At 34.4% G+C, this 26,948-nt stretch overlaps 1 protein-coding gene across 1 annotated transcript; it reads right to left on the bottom strand.

The window, feature by feature from the left end:
* Positions 1-5,950: 5,950 nt before the first annotated feature.
* LOTGIDRAFT_220783 (hypothetical protein) lies at positions 5,951-9,205 on the bottom strand (the record flags this gene model as incomplete). The annotated part of the gene is made up of 3 exons (XM_009064780.1): positions 5,951-7,484; positions 8,050-8,270; positions 8,965-9,205. 3 exons carry the CDS (start codon positions 9,203-9,205, stop codon positions 6,660-6,662), a joined length of 1,287 nt encoding a protein of 428 aa, XP_009063028.1. The 3' UTR covers positions 5,951-6,659.
* Between the last annotated feature and the right edge of the window lie 17,743 nt (positions 9,206-26,948).

Here is a 26,948-nt window from a genome sequence, read left to right as displayed (position 1 = left end):
TAAACACTCTAGAAGGCACAATTCTTGGTGGATTTTGACGAAACTTGGTGTGAGTGTTCGTAATCACGCAAGGATGAACCCTATTGAAAATCAGGACAATCGAAAAATATTTAGTATGAGTTATTACCCTTGTTCTTGAAAACGCGTTCAATTTTTAGCTTGTAAACACTCTAGAAGGGACAATTCTTGACGGATTTTGACGAAACCTGGCATGAGTGTTTTTTATCACCCAAGGATAAACCCTATTGAAAATCAGAAAAATCGAAAAAAATTAGTATGAGTTATTGCCCTTGCTATTGAAAACGAGTTCAATTTTTAGCTCGTAATCACTCTATAAGGCACAATTCTTGACGGATTTTGATGAAACTTGATGTGAATGTTCGTAATCACCCAAGGAGGAACCCTGTTGAAAATCAGAAGAATTGAAAAATATTTAGTATGAGTTATTGCCCTTGTTCTTGAAAACGCTTTCAAATTTAGCTCTTAAACACTAAAAGGCATGATTCTTGCTGGATTTTGACAAAACTTGGTTTTATTATTCAGTCCCGCGCTGAAGATTGAATATTTGCCTTCTAGAGTTTTCATGAGCTAAAAATTGAACACGTTTTCAAGAACAAGGGCAATAACTCATACTCAATATTATTCAGTATCGCCCTAAAGAGCTCAAAAGAAGTGTATGACTGAAGGTTTAACATTCCATACTGGTGATTGTTACTGTACTGCTAAATATTTTTATTCAAAATCAAAGCTGCCAGTGGGCGTATATTACCTTACCTATTACCTTATCTTTAAGTTCTTTATGCTTTTTGGTAGGCTCTGCGATAGAAGAGGAAATATGTTATTTGGAGAGGGGTTTCTATAGGCCAAAGCCTGGCCCTCAATAATTCGTAAAATGATAAAATGAAACAGAAATATAAAACCGAGAATGGCTCCAAGCATAGCATAAATAACAATCAGAGTAAAACGAAAGAAAAGAAACAACTATTGTAAGAGCAACGTAAAAGGTTTTTTGAATTTTTCCCATTATTTTTATGAGAATTGGAATAGCAGCCTCAAAATATTACTGTTAGTCTAAGAATGTCTTTGCATTGATAAAATAAAAGCATATGCACACATTATGTCTTTACAGAGGACAATTTTCAGCCAAAATTTGTGGCGTTTTTGAGTTGATATTTCTAGAAGAGAAACGGTTTCTTTACAATGTAAACTTACAAAAGATTATATTTTTATCAACCCAAAGACATTCTAAGACTATCAGTACTATTTTAAGTCTGATATTCCAATTCTCTTTAAAAATATCGAAAAAATTAAAAAAAACCTGATTTACTCAGACAACATATTTTACAAGGATAACAACATGGGTTCACAGTTAAGGATCCTTTCTACCAGCTGGTCAAACCTCGTGATCTTATTCTAGGTCATCGAACATTCAGTAGCATTGAAAGTAGATCAGAATAAAAGGCAATTTCACTAGATAGCAACAATGTCGATTCACATCACGATAGGAGAGGCACAATCTAACGGACATTCAAAATATGACATTAACAATAAACTTTATAAACTTGTTAAATTCGAACGACCGTGCATTTTCTGTGTATCAAATAGATTTTGAGATCTTATGTCTCCGAAAATTCATATGTTGCGTTTGACGTTTTGGTTTCCAACCATTCAAAGCACAAACGCATGTTTACATTTGTTGGTTATGAGACTAATACATAAAAGTATAACCTATTATCTAGCATCATTACATCAGAAATACCAACTGTAATAATAAGATAGCGAGTCTCTTGAAAGATAAGATGGCGCCCAGCTACTACCTTTTTATAGTCTGTTAAAAGATCTATTTAATGGCACACACGCAGAGCAGTCAAAATGGAAGCAAAGCAGAGCTCAAAGTCCACAAAATGACACAGACAATAGAGGGACGGGAAGCTAACAACAAAAGAAGGGGGAGGGGGCAGGATTTCTGAGACTAAGGTGCGATTTATCAAGGGGATGGTAAATGTATCTCCGACAGTCCATGCCCCGGGATGATGCAATATACGAAAACACAACTGACCATAAAGTCCTATCATAGGATACCGAACCCTGCCCATTTTTTGTTTCTTAAAAATGACACAGACACCTCGGAGTGACAATATGCAAAAAAAAAACAGTTGAACATAACGTTCTATCGTATAATAGTAGACAATACTAAAAATCATGATCGCTGGTTCCCGTGGAATTGTATTGAATAAAAGGTTACAAATATCGTGAAATGTGGAAATAATAAGCAGATTGAGATGTTAGTATCATGATGTTATAGTTGGAGATGATTTCAATATGGTGGAAATACCACTGTACATTATACCAGGTAAATACTCACAGGTGGTGGTTGGAGGAAGAAAACCGAGCATAGAATAATAACAATCAGAGTAAACGAAAGAAATTAAAAGTAATAAAATGAATGGAGTTTTACGTCCCATTTGTTTGCACCATGTCAAAACGAAAGAAAAGAAACAAACAGCCACATTTTTCAAGGATAACAACTTAGGCTCACAGTTAAGGATCCTTTCTACCAGCTGGTCCTTGGCCAAACCTCTTGGTCTTATTCAAGGTCATCGGCCTTTCAGTATCATTGGGTGTTCTGCTAAGTAAGACATGCCCTCTTGCTGGCAAAAATACAGGTTTTGATCTTGACCTTTTCCGTGCCCATTTACAGCTGTGTCGATTGGAATTATGACTGAAGATGACTTCAAGGTCATCAGAATTTCACACTGACCGAGATTAAAACCCACAAGTGCCATTTGTTCGATACAGTACATTGACGTCATGTAAGAACCAACGCCCCAACCGACTTTTCAATATCCGCAATAAATATTTTGAAATAATTATAGTCGTAATGAAGTTTCGATTTCGCCCTAACTATTATAATTTGATTTATAGAAATATTCAAACAGAACCAAATAAACATGTTGTTGGTACTCAGAGACATGATTTACAAGCAGGTATTTCGATAATGACGTAACATTCGTATGCATTTCTATAATTTCAGGAACCACAGACATCTGATGGAAAATTTGATGGAAAATAGAAGCCATAAATCGTCCCGATACACGCGGGAAGTTTAGAAAACCTCTTTACAATCCATTGAATCATTAAAGATAGGAAACGCTTTGGCTCCGTTCTACAAAAAATCTTACGATATGAATTTGTCGTAAGTGTAAAATTTGATATTGAGAAACACCATACTTACCACAAAATTGATCATAGATTTTTTTGTGGAACGGGACCCTTGTGAGATACAGATCCCTATTTCAAAGGTAACACTAAGTGTCTCGAGGAACTCTTAGTAGTTTGCAATAAATTACATACGTCTAGCATTTGAGCGACAAAAGAAAGGAAGAAACGTTATTTGCTTTGTTATCATGGAACTGAGTTGAACCATAATATATCCGTCTCTTTGTTATAAGTAGTTTAGCAGTTAAAACATGTTATCATTTTATTACTATAACGATTTCCATATTACAGATTAGTTTATCCGAAGAGTTCTTACGTTACGTTAAATCATGTCAGTAACGTAAGCTTATTAAAGGGATTGTATGGATAGAAGGCAACTGTGTCCCTCTTTACAATCCCAAATAGAATTTCTTGCCTCGGAGAGACACTTTTTATTTTTGCCTACATCCCCCAGGCATGTAGATGCGCCACTGACTATCCTACACGTTTTATATAACTATATCAGAGATATTTGTTGTAGCAAAGAAAGCGATGGTATTGGGACTAAGGATATATCACTGTTCGGATTATGCTAACTATAATGTATAGTAAGTCGAAATATTCGGAGCGAAGAATGTCACGTGTTGCCAAGCTGTGTTCGATTACATCATCCACTTGAAGAAAGTCTCACAAGATTTCATTCCGTATTTGCCAACATTTTGTTTTTTTTTAATGGGAAAATGGACGTTTTGTTATAATTCAAATAGCAATGTGCAGAGTATGTTTCTTTTAGAAAACTCCAGACTTGTCCGACAAAATAATAATTAATGTACAGTAACTTTTACACTAATAAAATATTTATAGAGGTCTAATTTTGATATAGTGATACTATTTTTTGACCGCCGCTACAGGGGAAATACCCGCCACATTGAAAGAATTCTAACACCGGCCAATTCCATTACTTTCCCCTCCGAACAATCAAGTCTGTCTACGGGCCTGCAGGATCTATGTCGCTTCTGCATTCTGTGGATTGGGCTCACCAATTTATAATTCTTCATAGATATTTCTAATGACAAGAATGTGATCAAAATTACTTTTTTATTATTTTATATATTTAACATATATCTATCGTGTGGAAGACGTTGGTATTTGTTGCTTATTGAACTCTACAATATCATGATAAAAAATATACATCATTAAAATAAAACATCATTAAAATACAGTATAACATAGGAAGAGCAGTGGATTGAGTGCCTTTTGATCATTCCGTTCACAACTAGCAAGGGCCGTCATCAAAGACATCAGTCAATCAATGATATTTCGTTTGTGCATATCTGGGGACGATTCATTCATACCTCGTGCTTTTAGGCTCGTGTTAAGAAGCATCAATGGCAATGGCATCTTGACTACCGACGAGGTCAAAGGTCATGTATTCTACTAAACATAGACTGACAATATTCTGTGCGTCGTTGTCCGACTAAAGGCCGATCATATAGATGTTGCTTTTGAGCACTAAAGAGTTCAATGATATTTTAAGGCACAAGGCAGTGATGTTGGAAGGCAATGACGTGTCTAAATGTTATATTGGTATTAATTATACAATGCCTTATTGATGTGCTTCCACTAAAGAAAATGCCTTTGGTTTTATTTTTGCTGCTATTAATTTTCCTGAATCAGTCTACATGTATAAACCAAGGAGCAAGTGTAAAACAAAAAATAAAAATCACCTTCTAATGTAAAACATACTATATAAAGGATATAAAAATATACTATTTACATATATAAAACAAGCTAAAGATTTTACACTAAGGCACATTCTGTCAAGGATCTGTCATAGCACCTCTTAGAATGGTCATAAATTTCATTTGTTTTGATCGTATACCTCTATATAAGCAGTATACATATTCACAACCAATTATTGGTCTCCAAGAAGATAACTACAAACAGAATATATGATAAATGATAATTTTGATTTAAGCTTTTAGATTACTAATTTGTATAATATGAAATGAAGTAAGAATCTAAGCCAAGCCAAGAAATCTGGTTACATATACGGGTATGAAGCAGGGTGATTTATTGCAGCCTTTCTTATTCATTTTATCAACCAATGTTGGGCTTTAGTGGGTTCGGGGCCCCTCCGGACCCATTAGGATTGTTGCGCGTTGACCGCGTTCAAAAAGTCCCTATACTAGTTGAGCCACTGTGATTGTGAGAAACAATATGATGTTACAAACAAAGAAATAAACAAAATATTCAAACATTTGAGAAATGAAATGTTAAGATTGTCAGCAGTAACGTTTTCGTTAAAAAATCTATAAGTGTTATCACAGTATTTGGTAATGCCATTAGTTATGTTGTGAATACATCGGGCTAATTTCTCGTCAAACCGATTGTTCAATATACCATCCACGAAGAGGACAAATTGAATTTGTCTGGCCATATAAAAAAGTGAACTGGCCTCGTCTATAGTTGGATAAGATCAGGGGCCTTATATAAAAATTTTAATCAATTTTAGTCCCAGTACTTGACGAGTAATTAACCGGATGTACCCATGACACAAATGTCTTGATAATTATATCATTTATCGCCATTTTGGAATGAAAGAAATCTTGTGACCTTGTTTTTCATTTTGATGACAGTTGTACCATCTGAACAATAAACTAAATTACTGCAGTGTGAATGGAATGTGGTACGAATGCTGCCTAAAATAGAATAAGCTACGGAAATGCGATGAAAAAACCTTCTATTCTTTATAAGACTTGAACGATATTCAAAAATCACAAACACGTTGTAAATTTTGTTTAAACGTGATGTATTTAATTTATAAAAGAAGTGTGCTTATTCAATTATATTGTATTCTGTTTGTAACTCATTCTTACAAAATTGCCAGTTCCTGGCATAGATATGAATCTTATTATACGATTGCCAGTTTGTGCTTAATTTACATATGCAGCTTATAAAATAGTTGAGCTATGGAAAAACAATATTTTGATTATTGAGCCTCTTTATAAGAATGGCTCGTCAATATTACGAAACGAAATAATGGAAATGACTTAATTTATCTATGAGCATATCAAATAAACCCTCTTTAAATGGTGATTGGAATTTAGAGACATAGCCAGGTAAACACTTCATACAGAACATTACCATTGTTAGTATACTGCGAAAAATCTTCCAGCCAAAATAAACAAAACCGTGATTGCCTGGACCACATAATCTTCACTTCAGCAAACTATGCTCCAAATATTCTGCTAAAAATAGAATCCAAACAAACACAAAATATTAGTTGAATTCTTTCGATCTTCCAGACACCAATTGTCTACTTTAAACATTGACATAAAAATTCAGCAGTATGATCGAGTCTACTCGTAAAACTTGTTCGTTAAATGTTATTTGACTTTGGGCTCAACTAAAAAAAGTTTCGTACAAAGTTTTAAAATGTTTACTCATTTATATAAATGTTAATTATCGTTTGCTAGAGCTTCTTTTTCATTGGGGAACTCTGGATCATATTCATTGGGCTCTCGGCGTGGTTTTTGATGTTTTTTATATAAATCAAACATAACGTGGACCAAATCTGTGACAACGAGGTCAGTAGAGTTCTTAGCTATAACCCTCAACACAAAAACACCATCATCTCTCAAATGTTGATCTGCAAATTTAACACAGTCTTTCTTGTCTTGGGCTGTGTGTAATTCGTTGTTAATTTTCAGAAATTTTTTGATGTATGCTCCTCTGTTGCGTTTAAGTAGAACTCGGTAGAACCAGGCTACCATGTTGATGCAGCTGAGTGTAGAGACGATCACCAGCCAGAACCAGATGACTATAAAAATCTTCTCATTAAACAGGTTGATCGGTAAAACGCACTGCACGGTCCAACGTTGGATATTCTGTAATTGACGAATGCGGAAATCACAGAGCGTTACTCTGGGAAATCTCGGCGATTCTTTCCATTGACCCTCTTCAGAGAGCATCTTAGCAACCTCAAAACCATACAGGTTGTAATCTGTAGCCAAAAATGCATTCAACAAAAAGAATTGACCAATTACATTAACAACATATAAAACTTTGATTGACAGGTAGAAGGCAGTGAGATAGGTTCCAGCTCGCTTATTGCAGAAAAAACAGCAGAATTTTGCCATGGTTTGTTTAGCTCGGACTAAGATGTTCCATTTGTACTCTCTGTGTGTATCTAACCATCTATCTAAATATTTAGCGATGTGTTCAATTGTTGTTTTACGTTCATCGGGTGATCCCATCTGAGTCTTCTCAGCCATTTCTACAACCTGCAAAATAAAAAAAAATTGCACTGAGAGTAGGTTTCAAAACCATGTGTATGTTACGACATTGCAATGGATAAATTCAATTTTCAATATCAGTTGAGGGTGATGGGAACAACACGACATTGTTACAGAGAGAGTTTACTATAATTGATCTGCAATGTGAGGATGTAACAATTTCACATATAGTTAGTACAATTTCAAATAACAAAGAACCAATATTACAGCTGCTCAATATAAAGATCACATCGGACACAAAGAACGAATATTACCAAAATAAAATAAAAGTAAATGTGTTCATGTCAGCCCGTATTACCTGCATCACTGACAGGGGGAAACCGGGTTGAAAAATCCGAAGGTATTATCTCAACCTATGCCGGGATTGAACCCTGGACCTTCAGGTTATCGTGCCACCGCGGCTCCCACATAGAGTCAATGTTGTTAGAATAAAATCAATGTTAATGTGTCAATCTAACAATTGATAACCAGGTTTCGTTTAACCAGATTATACCCCTTTTATTTCGATATCAAAATAGTCCTTATTAGCACAAAAACAATTTCTATCTCTTACCTTATCTAAATTTATACCAGAACCGCCATTAAAAACTCTCCACATGATATTGGGGAATTTAAACATAAAGGCTTGAAAGAGTAGAATCAGAGGCACCCACTGATAGTAGGTGATCTCTTCATCTTCCCGTACATTGATATCCGTCGGTATGGAATCTTGCATGGGGATAAAGTAAGTATTTTTAATCCAACAGTAAGACTTGGCATAGTCGACATATGCACCTGGAAAATAACGATACAGTTATAACAGACATTTGTACAAGAAAGTCACTATGGGAATTATAACTGAAAGGTAGTCATTATACCACATTATAAGAATGGGGGCCATCAATGGGATTGTATATAAAGAGTATTTCTAAAAAACATTATGCGTATCGGGACACTGATAGCATCAATTTGCATCATTCAAATTTCAAATCACATTAACAGAGGACTGACTTAGATTTACGCAAAAAAGATTTCACGTTCAATCATTAAAACCATAGAATTGGTTACAGTAGGTACCACATAAAGTAGAATACAGAGCAGCGTTTATGACCAATCTGAAATCTATCTCAGTGGTCGAGACCATTAAAATTGTAGTGTGGAGAAGAGTCTTACTTATTCAGGACGTATCCCAGACAATTTAGTTGGTTCTTTCATTATAATGAATAAATTTTATATTGTTTATTTTGGTTACATGTATATATTTATAATAAAATATATAAGTTAAGAACAGACTGTAAACAGTGGTGAATACTGAATACTGTTCTGAAATGCAGTCTTATTCGTTGAGCCATTTTATTATCCGAATATCACTAGATACGTGACAATGAAGTTATATTCTTTGAAAAACGTCGAATCTTTTTAACAAGAAAACCACGTTTCGATCGTTCTATGTTCAATCCTTTGACAACTACAATAACGCCAGACGTACCTGTGAACTCAGCTGGGCACCAACAATGGATCGGATCTCCCACGAACTGTCCCGTACTGACCACAATGGCGAATAGAGCGAAGAGGAACACCGTCCAAACATGGTTCAATCTGTCTACCCAATCATCATTACTGGCTCCCTGAAGTTTTTTCAGGGACGGGACCCCTCCCAATATCGAACCTATAGACCTGAAAATATAAAAGAATATATGGTCAGATATGTTTAAATTACATAATATCATTATCCAAATCAAGAAAACAGGCGTAAGAAAGGGAATCTTATTGCTTCTGGAATGTGATAGGGTTGATTCTCAACTGTCACCTTCCGGGTTGTCTGAAAAGCTTTTTACATGGTATACACCGGTGTCACAAAAAGCGAGAATGTGATATTTTGTGAAAAGTTTTTATTTGCGAGGCGACAATTAGAATATTATATTATACTCCGAAGACAAAAAACATAAACCTTACATTGTAAATTAGATAAGTATAATGGTCATAAAGTTCGTATCTAGGTATTATAAATATTCGTATACATATATAGATATTACAATGTATATTGCACCATTTAGAGATAAAAGATATGATAATTATTTAACTTTCAAAGTCCCTAATGACCTAGTCCGAGAGTCCTGACTCTAAAAGGAGTTATTCTCTCAACTTGTATTGGTGAATGGATTAATCCAATTAAAATGGTTTTGCCAATTCCTTACCATTACCAGTTAGATTTTGTTATAGCTATACTTAGAAGTTATGAAAAATTACATAGATAAATACCAAAAGAAAGTAGCAGTCAGAAATGAAGGCTCTGAGGAGGAGAATGTATTCCTTCAGTCCGCATATTTTTATTTAAGAAAATGTTGGATAAAAAAGATAACAAAACTCTCAACCTCCACAAGGATAAATTTATTAACTATGTGTTGTTTTTACAGTTGACCGATCTACCTTAATGACACTGTAATAGACAGTTGTTCGAATAAATAAGCGGTATTTTCTTTCAAATAGTGATTATTGTACTATCCTTTTAAAAACGTCAATAAAGACTGCATTGACATTGCATTGAAGGGACATACTTTTACAATTCTTAATATACAAACATAGACGATCCACGTAAAATGACTATAGAGAAAATTACAATAGAACTCCTATACAGTGTATTTATATACAGATATTCAGTTATAAAGTATAGTAGAGAGCACGATTCATGAGCATACATTGCATATAATTCTCTGATTTTTGCAAAGCGTTTGAAGTCATTTACAATGAAGGCTAAATCCGACCTTTAACGCCACGGTGACCTTATTAAGGTTATAAGATTCCCTGGTCACAGCATAACCAGTGCCACCATTTTCGAGAAGTTCAAACAGTACAACCCTTCCTCTATTGTATTTCGCTACCGAAGTTGAGAGTGGCATTTGACCATGATATGCAGAATTTTAAAGACTTGCAACAAAACAAATAACACTGCACCGTTAACTTTTGAAGTGTACATGTTATATTTACCAAGTACTTAGCACTCCCGCTAACTTACTGGGTGTCACAGTGATCTAGTCTTTGGTTTTTAGTTCAATGTTTGTTTTACTTATTCAAATCTGTGTTTGTTTTAAGGATTGAAACTCTTTTAAACCTGTACAGGTATATAGCAATGGGAATACGAAATACATGAATATAAAGGTCAGTGGCGTGCTCAACAAACTTGATTGGTGGAAATATGCATTTTTCCATTGCAAAAATGTAATGATATTAAAAGAATACTTTTTCAAATTGCATAAAATGCAGGATTAGTACCCTTTATATTTAATAAACCTCCACCCCCCTCTTTAGGGTTCTGAAGCCCCCACTGTCAAAGGCTGTCAGATTGACCTACTCCAGTTCAAAAGCCGATGACCCCCTTCTTTTAATAAATTGTGATCTGAAGTCAAACACCGTTATACCTAAAGATAAATTGTGTGTATAATAAGAACGTTGATATCAATGAAGTCACCCATTTAGATATAAGAATTGAAATAAATACGCCAACTAGTCAGACCAAGATGATTCTTCCGAAACACCTGATACATTCTGTCAACCCTTTTGAGAAAACTGCTACAAGAAATCAGTGACAACGTGGCCCTGGTGACGAGATCGACTACATGTTTCCTGATCACCCGACACTATAACAGTTAAAAATTCATTATTCCTTTCAATCCAACTTATAATTGGGTACAGAGAATCCAGGTAAAATCATGAACCTCAGCAAATATCTTTGAAATCAATTACATGTAATTTAAATGAATTGAGGTCATCGTATACATAATGACTTTTTGCCGAGGCCTCTGATTGTCTGTATTCGCTAGCGTACAATCCAATCATATCGATCATTTACAATCTGCCATATGATTATTGAAGTAAAAGTTTAAGACGATGTTCGTAATAGCTTGACCATGTGAAGATGTCACCGGATGTACACCTGTGTACAAATGTTCACTAAGTTAATGTAATAAAAAAGTAGGAAGGTTGAAGGTGTGACATGACTAATGATTGTAGTGTCAATATAACTTTATTGTGTAAATCTTATAAGTCATGTAAACAAATAATACTTACTAAGCATATTAAAAATTAAACATACTTAAGCTATCGATAGGATAAGGGAATATTCAATACACCTATTATGTTCAACAATTATTTCTAAATAAAGCATTAATGTGCTCATTTCGAAAGGTTATGCTAAGTCAGCTGTAATAGTTACTTGTTTGGAGAGTGCTGCTTACAGTTGCGAGTGTGTCTAGAACTTTTTGTATACCCATCTTACACGGACATGCCAGTTGTCGGTTTAAACTGTATTAGGTCATGTTTTTCAACATACTGTTATTTGTGGGTTTTTTTAATCTTGCAATAAAATATAATATTATCATAGCAAGTTAACTCCTGGCAAGTCGGTTTAAAATGCGATAGGTCATTTTTGTCAACATTCTGTGATTTGTTGTGAGTATTTATTAAAAAACGATATAATAAATTAAGTACTGAGAGAGTATCATTGCTGTTTTGCCTCAGGCTAGCCATAAATAGCTTCAGTATATACAACATATCTATCATAGATACATAGTTAATAAGTTTATCATTTCATTATTGTCCTAAAGGGGTTCAGAAAATATTTCTCGGTTGAGACATTTGCGAATTTCAAAAAGATAGATTACACGAGATGCAAGGGTCTAAGAATCAGATCAAAAACGACAAGCAAGATCATTTACAGAAACACTCGATGTTCTTGGTTGTTCGATTGTCGTCTTTATATCCCTTTTAACATTCAATGTAATTCGGGTGATCGGTCGCGACAAATTTTGCCTTTTGGATGGGCAATATTTCCTTTTGTAACTTTTACATCTGAAAAGGTATGAGAAAAGTATATTTCATAGTAAAAGATAAATTATTTGGTAAATTTCATCTGATGACGACACGTATAATTTCTGTTGAAACGTAATGTGTTTAATATTTCATCAATGAAATGTGCTTGTGCCTTAATATTGTCTTGTGTTTGTATTTGCTCAATACGGTAATGAAGACTGTGCAGTTGAAAATGTTTTCGGATTCGACTGGAATTTGTTCAAATACTTGTAAACTGTCCCAATTTGACCTTTAACCCCAAAAAGGGCGAGTTGTAGATAAATATGTAGATATAAACGAAGGTGGTCCAAGGTTTGAGTAAATATTGGGTAATTCTACCACCAGGTAATGTGACCTCAATATAAGCGTCGCTTGGCTGGTTGACTGATATATACTTGTCAACTGTCCTCGACACAAATTCATCTTAGCTTTTTTTCTATTTTAATAATAGCTCACCATCCTTAGAGTATTTTAGGTGCGAGAAGAGAAATGTGATAGCGAAAGTCAATTAAATAACAAGGGACTTTTCGTTTTCTGGGCATGAAACCTACGACCATCATCAATTTCTTGAATAATTGTTATTCTCAGCCCACGTGATTCGATTACTTTGACATCTTATCATAAATTATAACTTTTGACTCTAATGGATAAAATTTCACTGTTCCGCGGGAAAACTCCATTGAAAAACATTTTGAAGCTGGATGTCTTCAGACCAATGGCGTTTGAAAGTTTTCAAACATTGCTCTATCACTAGAAGTTACACCTACATGCCTGTTCCTGTGCTTTCGTAACATTGCTTAACCGCAATGTTACAACCTAAATTTCCTAACCCGACAAGCCCCACCAGTTTCCAAATATATAGCGCTGGCGTAACGTCCACGTTTTACTGTTTTATTCATTCAAGATGGGAAAGACTGTTGGACTAGTAACGTAACGTCACTCAAGGTTTTCTATAAATTATAGATGGTGATAAAATTTTGACAAACTTCATAAGAAAAAAATGACATAAGAAATTGATAGTACCAATAAAAACTCAAGGACTTAGTAATAAAAGTTTGAACGCCTGATGGTGTTTCCGCCGGTTTATTATGTCATTATAATGTCAACAGTATGGTGTAAACTGTAAAACCATAGGAAACTTTATAAATATCGCCATTTATCATATCATAAGTATGTGAAAGTAAATACTTATTTACCAATAATTACTTTATTGAAACATGACAAATTAATATTACACTCTCATCCTTGCTGGGGAGTGTGATTGAAGCAAAGCGGATGTATTCTGAAGAATATCTTGATCAAACATAATCAGCTTTGATCAATGTTAAATACAAATAGGATTGATAAAAACACAGAATTTGGTTACTTGTAGGGGTTATTCTAGTTGATCATTTGTTAAAAAAGATTTGGATGGTTGTATTGTAACGGTATACTATACGATACTGAACAATGATTTATCAAAAAGCTTTCGGCTTGATTATAGAGACCTATTTCGTATGGATGCGTTTATAAAAAGAAATAATTTGTGAGTTATAAATAAATGCCACAAGTAGGTGGTTTCTTGTAACAGGATGTTGAATTGAAAACCTTAGTCAACGAGTGCTATGAAGGAGACAGGAGACAGGAGAGAGGAGTGGAGGGGGGGGGGGGGGGTCACTCGTTCCGAAAGCGACCAAATACGTCTGAAAAAATTCAACTCATTATACATTTTTCGTTATGTTAAAGCAAATAATTAATGGACTGTACATGTACATCTGTGCTTATAATTGAAATCAGGAAAGAGAACCAGAAATGACTGTCTCAAATCGGTGTGACCAGAAATTTATACTTATATATATATATAACACAATGACGGTTTGTCCCGAGATATCTAACATCCCACGCTCACGACTGAAAACCCACATTACATTCTTTTCTTATATCAATAACAAAACCTGTTTTCTTCAGCCTACTCGTTTATACTTCAAATTAACAAAGAAATAGAAACCGAATCTTAGTCGCGGGGACTGACCTATCACAATTTATATACATGCTATTACTGTCTGAGCAGTTTAAATTCAATAAAACGAAAAACAGTTTGTATACGATAACAGAGAGACAAGCACATTTTACTCCCCATTGAACATCGGAACATGTTTGCTATGACCATGGAATGACAACAACACACCCCCCTTCATGCATAGCTTTAAAGATGGATTCTCTTATTTTCATTTATGAAAATGCTAATACTTATATGAATAGAAAGTAGAGGAAAGGTGTTCTAAAGACTTGGAAAAATACCAGTCAATACCATGCAGTCTATAACTAATTCATATTTCGCAAAATTAGAAGAGAATTACGAGCAGAATTCCAATGAGTGACCGACCAAGAAAGGTCAAAAGTCTTTTTTCTTTATCCAGACTGTACATACATTGACATTTTATGACTGGTTAATACTCTTAATTATATGCAATAACATAATGATATGATTAAGAATACATGATAATTCATTAGAAACACCAATTAATCAAATAGTTTACTTAATTTGAACCTAGAAAGTAAGGAAACCTATCTTTAAACCTTTAACCGAGCGTGACAGTGTTTTTTGCATCCATATATTCAATCAGACCGGAATATAAATGTATTGTATTGAACAAAACCTATGCTCTGACCATCGTGTTCAAGAATCACTGAATGCATGGAGAAAGTTTTAAAATCCAGCTATTTTTAACGCCACCAATGCATCAACACATGGTGTACGTGACCATAAAAATTTAAATAATGTTTTCATCAGCGACAATCTTTTATTTGGCTGTATTTAATTTGAATTCAGAGTTAAATGCCCAGCCTACAAATTGTATTATTTAAATAGTGGCATTCAATGTGACATTGACATTGTACGATTCAAAATATAGATGCTGAATATAGAAAGGGAAGTCAGCCACACATACCAGCTAAATAATCCAGCATCGAGCAAAATGGTTTGCATTAGAAATATCATGTGAACAAATAGGAATGGTTTATGAAAAATATAAGATTTGAGCGGCATATAGAAGCGAGGAGCACATATAACAAAACACAAGACAATATTATGGAATATAACACATCAGATGTAATGACGACACGTGTATACTGTGTTGAAACGTTATGTGCCCAACCTTATTAAAGAAGTGTGTTTTATACCATAATATTGTCTTGTGTTTTGTTATAGATTTATGAATGAGTTACTGCTATTATTTAAAGCTATGAATCAATAAATATTACAGAATACCTAACCAATATATATTATTTTCGTCAAATTCTTTACAATTTACATGTTAAAAGAAGTGCGCGTTTTATTCGTTATTGGTAAAAAGGTGACGCCGTGTTACTATTATGAACCAACAAATATTACATAATACCTAACCGATATTCATATTCGAGAGTAACCCACTTTAGATCAATTATTTCCACATTATTGTACTTTTTGTGGTACAAATTCTCTAATTATTAACATAGTTCGACTTGTATACTTTATTTAAGCTTTAAATCGGTATTTGGCGTCTCTTTACATGCACATACATATATTGGTTTACGAAAGACACATTGACTATCTGTATTAGTTGAGCATACAATTCTAATCAGATTGCTGTATTCTATGAATAGCTGAAGAAGGGACACGGATGTTCTAATGAAGCGAGTCAAAACATTTGGGATTTTGCAGCATTATTGACTTTCAAAATAATAACTAGCTTCGACATTGTAATTTTGACGCAGTGATAATAGGGTGACAATAAACCCAGGTTTACCCCCTTAAGGTATCAGATAATGACAGATTTACCCCCTCCCTTTGATCAACCTCTGAGGATATCTAGATTTATCTTAATATAAACCCTTGAGGCATTTCAAACTTGTCAAAACTTGCCAGTTCAATCTCTAGTCTAATCTCGAGTTTTTTAATCCGATTTAAGCAAACTGTGGACAGAGAGAAAGATCCGAAGGTGACCCAACTACAATTGATAGGTTCGGGATTAAGTTGAAATGAAATGCATTAAGGTGCACCAAAACGGGCTATAGAGCACCAAATTTAGTTGAAGTAGAGATAACCAAACCTTATATTATAAAGGACTGAAGGTGGTGAAACGGATGCCTTTGCATCTACCTGATTAATACTTGAAATTTAAACAATTGATGGCAATGTAAAGTTTCGAAATGTTATTAGATCACAATAAATAATTACACATAACAAGACCATTTTGACTTTTGTTGTTTATTTCGTTTATTAAGTACCCAAAAATATACACTACTTGTGACAAACTGAAATATTGTTTTATCAGGTCAAAGGTCAATTTTCTAATTTGAATGTTGTATACGACACGGCTGATTGATTGCAATATAATATACATTTCAATATGTACCCCGAGGTCACAGGAAATAAAAAAATATACTTAAATCACCGTGAAATTATTTTCCCCCTGGAGCTATGAGACCAAACATTCATCATGTTAAAATTCAGGACAGTTTCATGGTTCGATGATGAATTTAAATTTCAAATATAGAAAGCGTGTAGTTTGTTATTGAGCTCTTGGGTCCTGGATAGATGCTGAATTGACACACGATATGTATTATTAACAAACTAAACAACCACAAGGACAATCTATACCGTCTCTCTGGCCAAAACGGTTGGTCGGGTATTTTCCGCTAAAGATTTACAAGAGGGACAGCTACAAGGACAGTCTACCGACTCTCTGGCCATATTTCTGTACAAAAGATCCACCAAGGACGACAATTGCATATGATTAAGGGTTTCCAAATGATTTATGTATAAACTTAGTTTGTAGTTCCTTGTTTTGGTTACTGAATATGTAAAGAGTACAATATGTAATCAAGACGGAGTACTTCCGGTTAATGAATGTACTTTGATATTATTAACAATACCCGTTTAGGGGGTTAAGGTTAAAGGGTGAAAACGAATTAAGGTTAATATTGATATTTCATAATGTTGTGGTTTAGGGGATCGTCTTAAGCAATTATCACTTCCGCCTTATTAACCCAACGTATAATATTGTGGTATAGGGAATCTCCTTAAGCAATTATCACTTCAGCCTTATTAACCCAACGAGTTATAATCATCCCCTATTGTAGCCTCGACAATACTAGGTTTTCACACTTTCATCGGGCAGTTACAGGGCAAAGAGACAGAAAGATTTAGAAAAGGCCTACATTTGTCGATATGACGAATTTGAAACCGATGAGAAATTGGTTGTGTGTAATTCAAGAAAAAACAAGACTACCCGTACAAACTGCGATTTTGTCCTAATCTTAAACTAACTGCACAAATAATACTCTCACTAGGGGTTAAGCCTACATGCCCGTGCTTTCGTAACATTACTTAGCTGCAATGTTACAACCTAAAATTCCTAATTCGAATGTTCGAATCGCTGCACTAAAAGTTTGACTGTGGGTTGATCACTATTTCCGTGTAAATTGGTATCACATTTTTACTAAGAATCAACAGCTCTAGGCTGTTAACAATAACCTTTGATCTTTGAAGCATATTAGCCTTCAAAATGTAGAATGAATAAGTGTAATTCGATATGACATTGACAGTAAATTTTCTTGATTTTCTAGTTTGTGATTTTCGTCTAATAAACGTAGTCTGAAGGATCTTGTTTGTGGTCTGTCATCAAATTGCTACTGTGCGTTAATCTCACAGTCTTTAAATCCAAACTTGAATGTTAATAGTGCGTTGGATGGTTAATTTTGCGTAGGGCTTCAATGCTTATTGCGCGCTGTATTCATATCATGGATTACACCTGAGTTTATCGATGGCATCATTTTACAAAACCAACTATTATTACCTTATTATTATGACTCGTTATCAGCCCGTTTAGTTATTGTTATGTCTATGAATATGTAAGATATGCTTATGCCTTTATGGATGGGTGTCGTAAATCACCGTTACTGTTGATTACATAAGCAATATTTTGTCCGACTAAGTTTTGCGATTTCGTTAATTTCATTTCTCACAATCAGTATGGGGAGCTTGATCAGGTATTTTCAAAATCACGTACCAATTATTATGCCTAGTGTGCAGATACTAGTCAGGGGTAATCTGAATGGTATTTCGTAAGTGTCGCCCCCTTGCGTTTGGCAGTGTTTCGTAAGTGTCGCCCCCTTGCGTTTGGCAGTGACATGCCTATGAAAAAGTTGAATTAAACTTGAAAAATTCATTTTTTCATAGGCACAGAAAGAAAATACCATTCAGATTAGTCTCAACACACCAAGCATAATATACATTGTGTACTCGATTTTAAAATAAACCTGACCTAACTCCCCTACTATAATGCGTTCGTAATCTGATTAAAATGCAGACTTTTTTGTTTCTACACTACGACACAGTACACTCCGCAAGGCCGGGCCTACCTCTGCTGAAAGAGCTAGTCATGTCAATTGTTATCTGATTATACATGGTATACCATTATTTATTTAACTACTCAAATATTTTATAATCATCTCGACCTAGTTTCACATCTACCTTTATTATATTATTGGTGATACTTGAATTGTATTGAACCACCATTTTATTTCACGCCTGTCTGGAAACCTTCAGCTGGGAGTAGTATTACATAGTGTACAAACATACAAGATTTTTCTTTCTGCGCAGACACCTACGCGAATTTTCAACGTTTCATATATGAAAAGAACGCCCAATTTCCAATCATCATTGTACATTCTATCCAAGGGCTACCAATACGAATCATTTCTTTCAAAGATACAATGCGTTGTTTCAAAGAAATACACAAATTGCACATATTAACAGTTTTCTACTGGGATGTCGAGCGGATGTTCGCAATGGTGACAGGCTTTTAAAGCTTCAGTTGTAAGCATGGTTATCTTCTATTGTATACTTTTGGTTACTCAGACTATCAGACTTCTGCGTTTACGACATCCAAGCACGAGCAAATGCACAACATCTTATAGGATAACATGGGAAATCGACTCGTTTGGTAACACTAAGTTTTGTTTTTACATCCCTATTTTGTGTGTAATATTAATCATCAGAACAAATGTATGTGGTCAAGATGTTGTTTTAGATTTCCGGTTTCATTTTGCTATTCCGATCGCTTGAACTTGGATTCTATTAGTCAATCTGTATATTATAATCCTATTTCGGTTTCTTAGTTTATCCCTTAGACTAGCTCACTGTGTAGCTGATAAAAGTAACGTAATTTTTTCGGTTAGTCTTCCAATGATTATCGGAGATCAATCGGTTCGTAGACACAAAACTAGTTTCTAGTTACAGATAAAATTAGTCATAGATAAACTGTGACTATCATCATAACGTCCGGCTCATCGGTTTTATATAAATGGCGATATTTCCGGTTTTGTTCAACACCTCTTAGCTAAACATTATGTTGCGTTTTCTATTTTATCAAATGAACAAGACATCATTTCGAAACGTTACTGGGGGCAGATAAACGTACTTTTTATGAAAAAATATTTATAAACCAACAACTGGAAGCATTGCAAGTTACGTCAAGAAAGTATCTTAAATGACAAGAACAGGGCTATGTCTTTTCTAAATTAGCTCTTAGCTTGCAGTGCACAAAAGGGGAAATTTTAGCCATTAATTTAAAGGGTGTATGATTTAGTATAGTCTTGTTAATGTTCTGATGCAAACAAACCGTCAATGTCACCATAGTTTAATGTAACATCGAAATTTAACACTGATTTAATAAAGTCGTTGTGACCGTGTAGAAAATGACATGTCTTAAAAGCTGTTATTTTAGACTAAATTCAAGCGAAACTTAATTATTGTTTTGCACTAAGCCAGTCGATATTTTTGTTGTTTTAGTACGAACTATTTCTAACTCAAGACGTGACCTTTGGTTTACTATATCTATTTACAAATGTCCAAAAGGGGCATATTTTACTGGGGATTGCTTGTACTGGTAGTGCATGGTTATAGTCTTGGATTTTAGATCTGGTAGGCATGTAATTCCATAGACCTGGAAGTTACATTGTAAAGGATTTACCTTCGAACCAAACAAACGTATCACTAAAATTCAAATGCTCTTTCCCATTATAGATTATTCTAATCTAAAACGATAACAACGTCATTTCCGCATCCATTTATTCTAATAAACACGTAAATGCAGAAACGTGCTAAAGGAATTTCGAACATTACAAAATGAAGCAGTAAATATTCTCCACAATAAAGCATCAGAAAGTCTCTTTACAAGCCAACGATTAACAATATTTTGGGACAATACAGATATAAAGGTTTCAGTCCGTGTCACAAAGAATAAAAGGTGATAAGGGACCCCTAGCCATGGTATTGTTCTATGACAATACATCTTTAACATACTTCCCTTTTGTCTCCCTGTGACATTTTTTGACAATCCAACGGACATCACGTTTATCCTTTTATACGGCCAAAATCCGCTAACATTACATTTTGGTCTTTGTAAAAATGGACTTATTTTTGACAAATTTGAAAAAAGCCTTAATTTGTCTGCAAACCGTTGAGCAGAAGTGTAACTATAATTTGTAAAGCGGTTTTGTGATCATCGAAACCAGAAGACACCATACTTAATAATTTTAATAATTCTGGTTGGTTTATTCAAATCTGCATATACATGTAATCAGTGGCGGAGCCAGGTTTACGTCCGAGGGGGTGGGGGTGGGTGCGTAATAGCTGAGATTGCCTGAATTTCTAACTTGCTTTAGGGGCTGCTTTCGAGTATACCTTCACGTCTGTCCAACCTGATATCCCTATTTTCTTTATGTTTCAGGGTAGTTTTGTTACGGTTTCCGAATAGTTTGACTATTGCACTTAATTTAACTTAAATCAATTTCAAGAAGCCTGACTATAAGTATAATACATACGATTAGGGTGAGAAAAGCCACAAAATTACTTGACCAATTACTTGCCGAAAGTTTGACTATTGCAATTCAAAGAAGCCCGACTATTTGCTGAAAGTATACCGTTGGTGACAAATACATTGCCTCGATTACGGTGAGAAAAGCCACAAAACTACTTGACCAATTACTTGCCGAAAGTTTGACTATTGCATTTAATTTGACTAAATCAATTCTATGAAGACTGACTATTTGCTGCAAGTATACAGATGGTGGCATATACATTGTCCGATTAAGGTGAGAAAACCCTTTATTGGCGTATATTGACTACACCTTTTGTAAATATAATGACATTGTGTCTGTGGCTGACAATGGGTTAAAGTTGATATGGACACAATAATATAGAATAGATTCAAGTCATAAAGGAGTTAATTTAAAAGGGAATTCTACACTCTTAGCCATTGACCATGACCATATTTCTAAACGGAGCCTCGAAAGTTAAGAAACACAGAAATGCAAGCATTGTCTAGATTTCATGATTTTAAATTGACTACATTCTCTATGCAAACTGTCAAAAAGTGCTTCGAGTTGTCTTTGAAAAGTGGTCCGGGTTGTCTTTGACAGTTGGTTCGAGTTGTCCTGGAATGCTGGTCCGAGGTGTCTTTAAAAAGTTGGTCCGAGTTGTCCTAGAAATATTGGTCCGAGTTGTCTTGCATCATAAACAATCAGTTCAAAAATGAAGTGTGAACGTACCCTAATTTACACGACCCAGATAGTGGGAATTCTAATCTCTTCTTATTGAATGCTTAGCAAGAGGTCAAATGGGGTTCAACCTAGGCATTATGCAAGGTTCGATATTGAGGCCATGATGTTTCATTATCTTTATCAATATTTACGATTCAAATTATTGCTGTTACCATAGTACCTTTCAAATTACTTTCACATAGTTTTCTGTCACTTGGACGCTTCATTATAAACTGCAAATTTGTGTGAGCTAATGCATGGGAAATATATCGTTTATAATAGTCAATTGGGCACTTTGCCATAATGCGACATTTGTCTTTAACAAATAATAGAGTTTCTTCTGTGACAAAGGCTTGCATTCAAACTTTAAAAGCCTTAATTTGTAACTAGTTTTACTCTAAAGACGTCCTATTAGTTTAACAGTAACTAAATTATTGACCAAGGGTATGTGTTTTTATTTCTTTGGTGGAATGCAAATAATCAATTTTTCTGTATCTGAATTTTTAAAAAAAGACTTCACTGCGTGAGTTGACAATTAGTCTATTTAGCATTGGAATTCATGAGGTCAATGTCTTGTGAAATATTTGTAAGATACTAAACAAGAGATAGCGATAGTGCATGTACCTTCTATAGACAGGTTTTTTGTCAATAAGACCGAGTAGAGATTCACCATTCAGGTGTGACATCAAAAATACCTGTACAAAATGTCCTCTTAATCAGTCAAAACACAGTTAATAAATCTAAAAGTGTACAACTTACATTGCAGTCTCCCTTGATATTTATTTCTTTTAAATTCACAATATACTAATCACTTTAAATAAACTTTCTAGACTAAAATATCCACCAGCTAGTTCTAACTTTTCGCCATGTTTGTCATAGGTGTCACTCTGTCAAATAAAGCCTCGTTCTCGACTATATATAGGTCACAACGCAGGTAAAAGCTTGAGTGATTATAGTCCAGATTAAGATTAAGATAATCCTACGATTTCACAAAAGTTATTATAATTATTACTAGTGTTTTTCTTTGAAGACGGTTTTCCCTTTTAACTTTCGTAATGATCATCAAATATTCTTCCTGGTTTCGGTAATTTTATGACGGGTTCTTTCAAAAAAGTGTCATCATTTGTCAGCTATGGGCGTGGCCTATGGCATTTCCTTACCTACACAATTATTTAAGAAACTGCACCCTATTAAACTTATACAAATTCCAATTAACAATTATTACGACATTCGAATGAAATTATTTGAGAAGAAAAAATAAAAGAATCTCTAAAAAAGTTATACGGAATTGTGTTGAATTATACAAAACTAAGCCCTACTGAAATACCTCGACACTTACTGTCAGAACAACCTGAATCGATTTTAATAACATTTTCCAAAGAGCCACTGGTAAAAAAGTGAAATTCGGTAATATCAATATTACGAAATGGTGTGATACAAGAACCATTGTTTAGTCCTATCTTGATCATGAAACATGCAGATGACTAAATTTCCATGAACAATGTAAAGTGAGTAGACAGAAACATTTGACATTTGTTACATCATCTAAAAACTCATTTCCAGTATGTCATTTTGTCATTTTTTCAAATCTCGCCGATAATACCCACTATAATCTTTATTCCTTAAAAAATAGAATTGAGGGAAAAATATCACGTTTAAGATTAGTTTGTTATTTTGAGTGTGTGTAGGGGGCGGGGGGGGGGGGGAGAAGGGAGCCTCGGAGGAGGGGGGTTATTAAATGGTCATTGTACGCTTATCATTATCAATGAGATATAAGAATCAGCTGTACAAATAAAAAATAAATTCGGTCAAAATGATAGACTGTCATTCTTTAAACAGGATATACAAAGAATTAAGTCAGTTAATACTGCACCCACAGCAAACCAGTTTAAATGTTTTACTGTTCAAATGAAATGAAAATGTATTATAACTATTATTATTATAACAATTGCATTGTGCAAAACCCATTTATACGTATAAAGCCATTTAAATTTCACGATATAGCAATTTAACTGTAGCTAAACTTTTAAATAAAATTACCAATTACTTCCTGCTTTACTACACAGTTTTGCAAAAATGAAATCAAATGAATGGAGTTTTACGATCTACTTTTCTGCACCATGTGGGCTAATGAAGACGGACAACGCCATGCAGAGTACAATGAGGGATATTTTGTCAGGACAGAGGCATTAGAATGCTTTTTTTCAATTTACAACTGTCGAGGCATCTTTAATGTGCACAGCCTGTAGCACACGGGACCTCGGTTTATTGTACCATCCGAACGACTAGACGCTTTTTCCTGCATTACTGACATTGAGAAACCGGGATAAAAAATCCGAAGGTCGAGCTATGCCGGAATTGAAGCCTGGACCTTCAGGTTAGCGAGCAAGTGAGTAACTCACTGAGCCACCGCAGCTTACTATACAGTTTTGAAGATCAGTAGCCCAACTCTAGCGGGGGTCAGTGGACTTAAATGAGTAGGAGCCGCTCCCACGGGAATGTTTTTTTAATGCTCTTCTGCCCTTTTTCTGGGGATGGGGCCCCACTTAGTGGTAAGGGACTTTGGACTTCGGACTTGGTTCAACAAGTCCCTATGGTAGCAGTTGAGCCACTGTGAAAGATCCGTAATGTGATACTGTGCCAAAAATTAAAAGAAGGATGTAAATTTCCATTTTATTTTCTATTTCAAACAGCCGAGGGCTCTTTAAAGAATATACCTACTGTGACATATTGGGTTTTGTTTTTTCTGCCAATTCTCAAGATTGGATCGTAAACTATAAACACTAGCATTAATGTAGATTGTATAGGCATAAAAGTAAATGTCAGTTATCACAATGAATATGATTTAACCAAATTGATAATGTCACAGGACTTACATGTTTTGGGTCATTTTTGCTTAAACCTACACATGTTCAAGATAAGTTAGATATTGTATGCTTATTTTGCAGAATTACCTTACAGAATCTGTCGAAATTTACAGTTCATTGATGGTTATTTCATTAGATATATATTTATTGTATTGTTCGCCCTTTTTGGGCAGCATACATCATGATGCAAGATAATATGACAGAATTAATTACTGTATAGTAGGTTTTTGTATTTGGACACTCCCGTCGAGACATAACTATCTTACAGCAAAGCAATTAATATATAGAGTAGAAGTTTATTTGGTTCAAATTTGTTCAAACTTCGAATTTTTGATATAAATTGAGCAAGACTTGCCACTCCAGTCAATGAACACTGCCAGGGCTAGATGTGACAATTTTACTGCTCGAATTTTATATAACTTGGAATGTCACACCCTCGGGGTCAATTGGCTTTGTTAGCTCTAAATGTCAAAGCAGTGACCTGATCTTTCATTATTTAAGTTTATTTTTCAATTGAGGAGCAATAATGTAAAAGCAAATAACTGTGAACAGGTGCCCGTTGTTCTTAGAGAGTACTCCTTTTATTTATTCTTGGCATTTTGAATCATTTTTTTTATTGTCATGCTTTCGCTGACGTTCAAAGAAAGGCCGTAAAGTCTTAGTTTTCATTTTTGTTATAATTTTTGGCAAAAAAACAATGTATTTCACTGTTATGGTTTAAAGCCAATTTTATATTTGAAGGTAATTAAGTCTTTTCTGTAATTCACAGTCATAGTCTAACAAATATTGGAATAAACCCACTCCAGTCCACAGTCAGACTAGGTCTTTATAAACTTTAAAAACTTCGTGTATTGTCAATAATATACTTTATCATTTCAAGTTAATAACTCTTTCTATGTCTACATGTCCTCTTAAGTTATCTGATGAACGCCTGTGTGTAGTATAATATAAAAGGAATATAGAGATATATATATATACAGTATAAGGCAATTGTATACCATCATTCTAGGTCATGAGGCCACCGAAAACTTGATAAGAGTCGCATTTACATTTATTTTCAACAGCTCAATAATTACTTAGTTTCCGCCCCACTTCTTGTCCCTTGTCGTAAAACCCCTTAACCTTGATTGAGATATTTGAATAATAATAATCGTACTTACATTCAGATTCAAAGTTTTCTTCAATTTTCAGCCGAAAATTGAAATAGTTAAAAATTCCCTTATTACTGTCAAAGTATGTCCAAATACAGACGACAGTTCATGACGTATGTTGAGATTTCATCCAATGGAATTCAACGTACTAAAATGTCACCCACAGGGAAACCTCTCCCTTGTTCGACCAAAACTAATTGCCTAATTTTATCACTTCAAATTAGTTTATAACTTTGAGCTTTTGAAAAATTCTGATGAGGACTTATAGAGGCCAAATGATAATGTTATGTCATCAGATCATAATCTAACTATTATAAACGGTGCATCGTGATTGTTTCACTAACGTTTTCAACTTTGCAGAAACTGTTGCCGGACGTAACTTCTAAAGTCCAGATGGTCAGGTGGGGTAACAGTTTACAAATGTCAAACGGATGTGACGATTGAGATTTTAAATTAAGTCTTGAAGTGATTAATTAAAGACTTTATTTAAGTCTGTAATAAATAATGTCCCGGTGGTCAAGTTTTTTTTTCGGTTGATCCGAAACAGCATTATTCTATATTTCCAAATTCTGGGTGTGGTTCCAAATACTTGTGTTTAATCAACAGCTGGCCTCCACCCTTTATGATGGTCGCTTATATGTCATTAAAATACGGAATGTGAATGAAGGGAGATAATCAACAATCTATTAAGAAATCCAGATCACTAATATACCTAAATATAAATGTATAAAACAGAAAAACAATCACCAGTTAAAGTTTTATGCAATGTTCTGACGTGTTTTTAATAATCTGAAGGAAAGGAATTATTCAAAGTTGTTTTGTTCTAAATAAAAAGTGACATGTAAAATGTTTGATCACTATAAATCTTAGTAGTATCCATGTCCAATGTAGATAAGATCCCCTTTCATCAACTTCACAAAACAATTGCATTGTGTATAATGCCTCATTTGAATAGAAGGGCCAGGTGCGCCATTTTCAGAGGTTGATTTGGGTCTTGAATATATGTAAATAGTCTTCAGAAGAATTAGAAATGTACTAAA

Source organism: Lottia gigantea (genome assembly GCF_000327385.1).
Source record: "Lottia gigantea unplaced genomic scaffold LOTGIsca_65, whole genome shotgun sequence".
Classification (NCBI taxonomy): domain Eukaryota; kingdom Metazoa; phylum Mollusca; class Gastropoda; family Lottiidae; genus Lottia; species Lottia gigantea.
This window is presented reverse-complemented; position numbering and strand designations above follow the sequence as displayed.